The sequence below is a fragment of the Corylus avellana genome, chromosome ca11, assembly GCF_901000735.1.
Source record: "Corylus avellana chromosome ca11, CavTom2PMs-1.0".
NCBI classification, from domain to species: Eukaryota; Viridiplantae; Streptophyta; class Magnoliopsida; order Fagales; family Betulaceae; genus Corylus; species Corylus avellana.
In genome coordinates, this window is record NC_081551.1 from 7,063,895 (window position 1) to 7,067,161 (window position 3,267).

A 3,267-nucleotide genomic window follows, 5' to 3' on the forward strand; every position below is an offset into this window, starting at 1 on the left:
TTACTCCCATAAATGATGGTGAATGGGCTAAGGCCGGTGCTCTGGTTAGTTGAACAGTTGTAGGCAAACTCGGCTTGGAACAATTTCTGATCCCATAACTTGAGGTGCTCCCCCACCAAACTCCGAAGTAAGGCTCCCAGTGAGCAGTTAACGACCTCCATTTGCTTGTCTGTTTGTGGATGGTAGGCGCTGTTGAAATCAAGCTTGGTACGTGACAATTGCCACAAACATCGCCAAAAGTAACTAAGGAATCATGTGTCGCGGTCGGAAACTATGGAAATTGGTAGCCCATGGAGGCGGTAGACCTCTCTGAAACACAATTGTGCCACATTCACAACATCGGTTGTCTTCTTACAAGCAATGAAATGCACCATTTTAGAGAATCTATCAACAACCACAAAGATTGAGTTGTTACCTTTTTGGGTCCTTGGTAAACCCAACACGAAGTTCATGCTCACATTGGTCCATTGCCCCTCCGGAATAGGAAGGGGGATATACAATCCAACATTGGTAGCCGACCCATTGGACACTTGACAAACTCGGCAGTTTTTCACGAATCTTTCCACCTCTTTCCGCATGCTTGGCCAATAGAACTGGTCCGCCACCAGTTGTAATGTTTTATCTCGCCCCATGTGACCTTCATTCTGGCATTCTTGGATAATCTTCAACCGCAGACTACCTTCAGGAATGCACAGTTGAGTACCTTTGAAGAGGAATGCATTGTACAGACCAAAGTCTTCTCGCACTCCTGATGACACCTCCCCAACAATAGGACCAAAAAATGGATCAATAGACAGAATCTTTTAATAATTCAAATCCTAGTACCTCTGAATTCATGGTGGTCAATAGTGATGTTTTCTGGCTGAGGGTGTCTGCCACTTTGTTCAATGCGCCCGACTTGTGCTTTATTGTAAATGAGAATTGCTAGACAAAGGCGGCCCATTTAGCATGTCGGGATGACAACTTATCTTGACTATTAAGGTGCTTTAGTGCTTCGTGGTCCGAATACAAGATAAAATTGTTGTAGGCGAGGTATGAGCTCCAATGTTTCAGTGCTTACACCAACGCATAAAACTCAATATCATAGGTGCTATAATTGAGTTGTGCGTTCTTCAATTTCTCACTAAAATAGGCCATGGGTTTGTCCCTTTGGCTGAGTACCACCCCAATGCTTATCTTTGAGGCATCACAATGTAACTCAAAAGGTAAGTCAAAATCTAGAAGGACTAGTAATGGGGCTGTAGTTAGTTTTACCTTGATCAACGCGAAGGCGGTAGTTGCTGCATCACTCCCCAAAAATTTTCCCACCTTCATACACTCCGTAAGCCAATATGGTGCTAAAGTTTTGAATAAAACGCCGATAAAAAGATACTAACCCATGAAAGTTGCGTACCTCATGTAGTGTAGTTGGGAGAGGCCAATCCCAGACTGCTGCTACCTTCGATTCATCCACCTCCAAACCATCTTTGGACACCACGTATCCAAGAAAAAGGACCGAGTCGGTCAAGAAGAAACACTTAGCCAGCGCCGCACAAAATTTCTCTCTGCGCAAAACATCTAGTACCTCCCATACATGTCGAATGTGCTCCTTCGGGGTGGAGCTATATATGAGAATGTCATCAAAGTAGATGACTACAAACTTTTCAATGAATGGGCGGAATGCCTGATTTATCACCCTCATGAAGGTGCTAGGAGCATTAGACAATCCAAACGGCATCACCAACCATTCATAGAGCCCCTCTTAAGTTTTGAACGCAGTCTTCCATTTGTCACCAACCCACACCCGAATCTAATGGTATCCACTCTTCAAATCCAGCTTTGTGAAAACCGTTTCCTCACTCAATTGATCCAATAAGTCATCCAAACGAGGAATAGAAAATCGGTACCTTATTGTGATTTTATTGATGGTGCAGCTATCTACACACATCCGCCATGTTCCATCCTTCTTACGTGTGAGCAAAGCTGGAACTGCACATGGGCTCAAACTCTCCTGGATATGCCTCTTGACTAGTAGTTCCTCCACTTGTTGCCTCAACTCTTCATGCTCCTTGGGACTCATGTAGTAGTATGGTCGGTTGGGAAGACTAGACTCGGGCACCAAGTCAATTTGACGTTGAAGGTCATGAAGGGGTGGTAGGTCCTCGGGTAACTCTACTCGGAACACATCCGAAAATTCTTCTAACAAACCCTTCAATACTTCCGACACTACCTCCGTGGAATTGCACTCCTTGCCATATAATAGATACATACAATCTGAATCTAGCATCTGCTTAATGAACTCGTGTTTGGCTAACAGCGTTTGACGCGCCCCTTTAGAAGGTTTGGAATCTTCTTTCGGATTTGGTAGGAGAGTAAGTTTCACATTATCCACTAAAAAACTATAGGTGTTCTTCCTCTCGTCGTGATGAGCATTCCTATCATATTGCCATGGCCTTCCGAGTAATAAATGGCATGCATCCATGGCCACCACGTCGCACTATGTTTCATCTTTATACTTAGTTCCAATTGAAAAATGCACAAGGCAATGTTTGGATACAATTACCTCGTTTCCTTTCTTGAGCCACTCCAAACAATATGGTACAAGTTGTTTCTCTGTCCCAAGGCCCAATTTCTGGACCGCTTCCTCTGCCATTACATTCTCATAACTGCCCCCATCAATAACAAGCTTGCACCCCTTGCCCCCAATCGTGCATGTTGTTTGAAAAAGGTTGTGGCGCTGGCCATCGTCACTCTCCACCTTCCGGGGTGTAAATCACACCCTCCTAAGCATCAATAGAGGACTGTCATCCCCAGTAACAAATTCTTCATCAACCCCTTTGTAGTCGTCGAGGACTGCTTCTTGCTCATCCCCCTCGCCTTGTTCATCTAAGGCGTCTCTCGAGTTGATAAGTAGCCCCTTATCATACCTTTCCCCTTTGCGGCAATCTACCATTTGGTGGCTCAATTCACCACATTTAAAACATTTAGGCCCATTAGTTGCTGGAGCTCGGGTCGGTGGTCCCGTGGTAGTTGGGGTCTGGCCTTGGTTTGGAGTTTGAGTGGTGCTTCACGCCATGAATGGCCCACTTGATCGGTTTGTGCTTCCCCCGGTTCCTCGACTAAATACTCCAAAAGGCCCTCTAGAAGCTGTCCTTTCCAGCAATAGCGCCCTTTGATGGGCCTCTGACACATTAGGGGGATCAAAGAGGTTTAGAGAATCCTGAATTTGTTGACGCAAACCTCCAATGTATCGGGACACTAGTTGGTCATTTGTTTCAACTAGATCAA

The 3,267-nt window shown here is 45.1% G+C and overlaps 1 protein-coding gene across 1 annotated transcript; it reads right to left on the reverse strand.

The window, feature by feature from the left end:
• Positions 1-1,789: 1,789 nt before the first annotated feature.
• LOC132164970 (uncharacterized) lies at positions 1,790-2,932 on the reverse strand. The gene is made up of 3 exons (XM_059575484.1): positions 2,759-2,932; positions 2,543-2,674; positions 1,790-2,476 (listed from the first exon to the last, which is right to left on the reverse strand). The coding sequence occupies exons 1-3, from the start codon at positions 2,930-2,932 to the stop codon at positions 1,790-1,792; spliced, it is 993 nt and encodes a 330-aa protein (XP_059431467.1).
• Between the last annotated feature and the right edge of the window lie 335 nt (positions 2,933-3,267).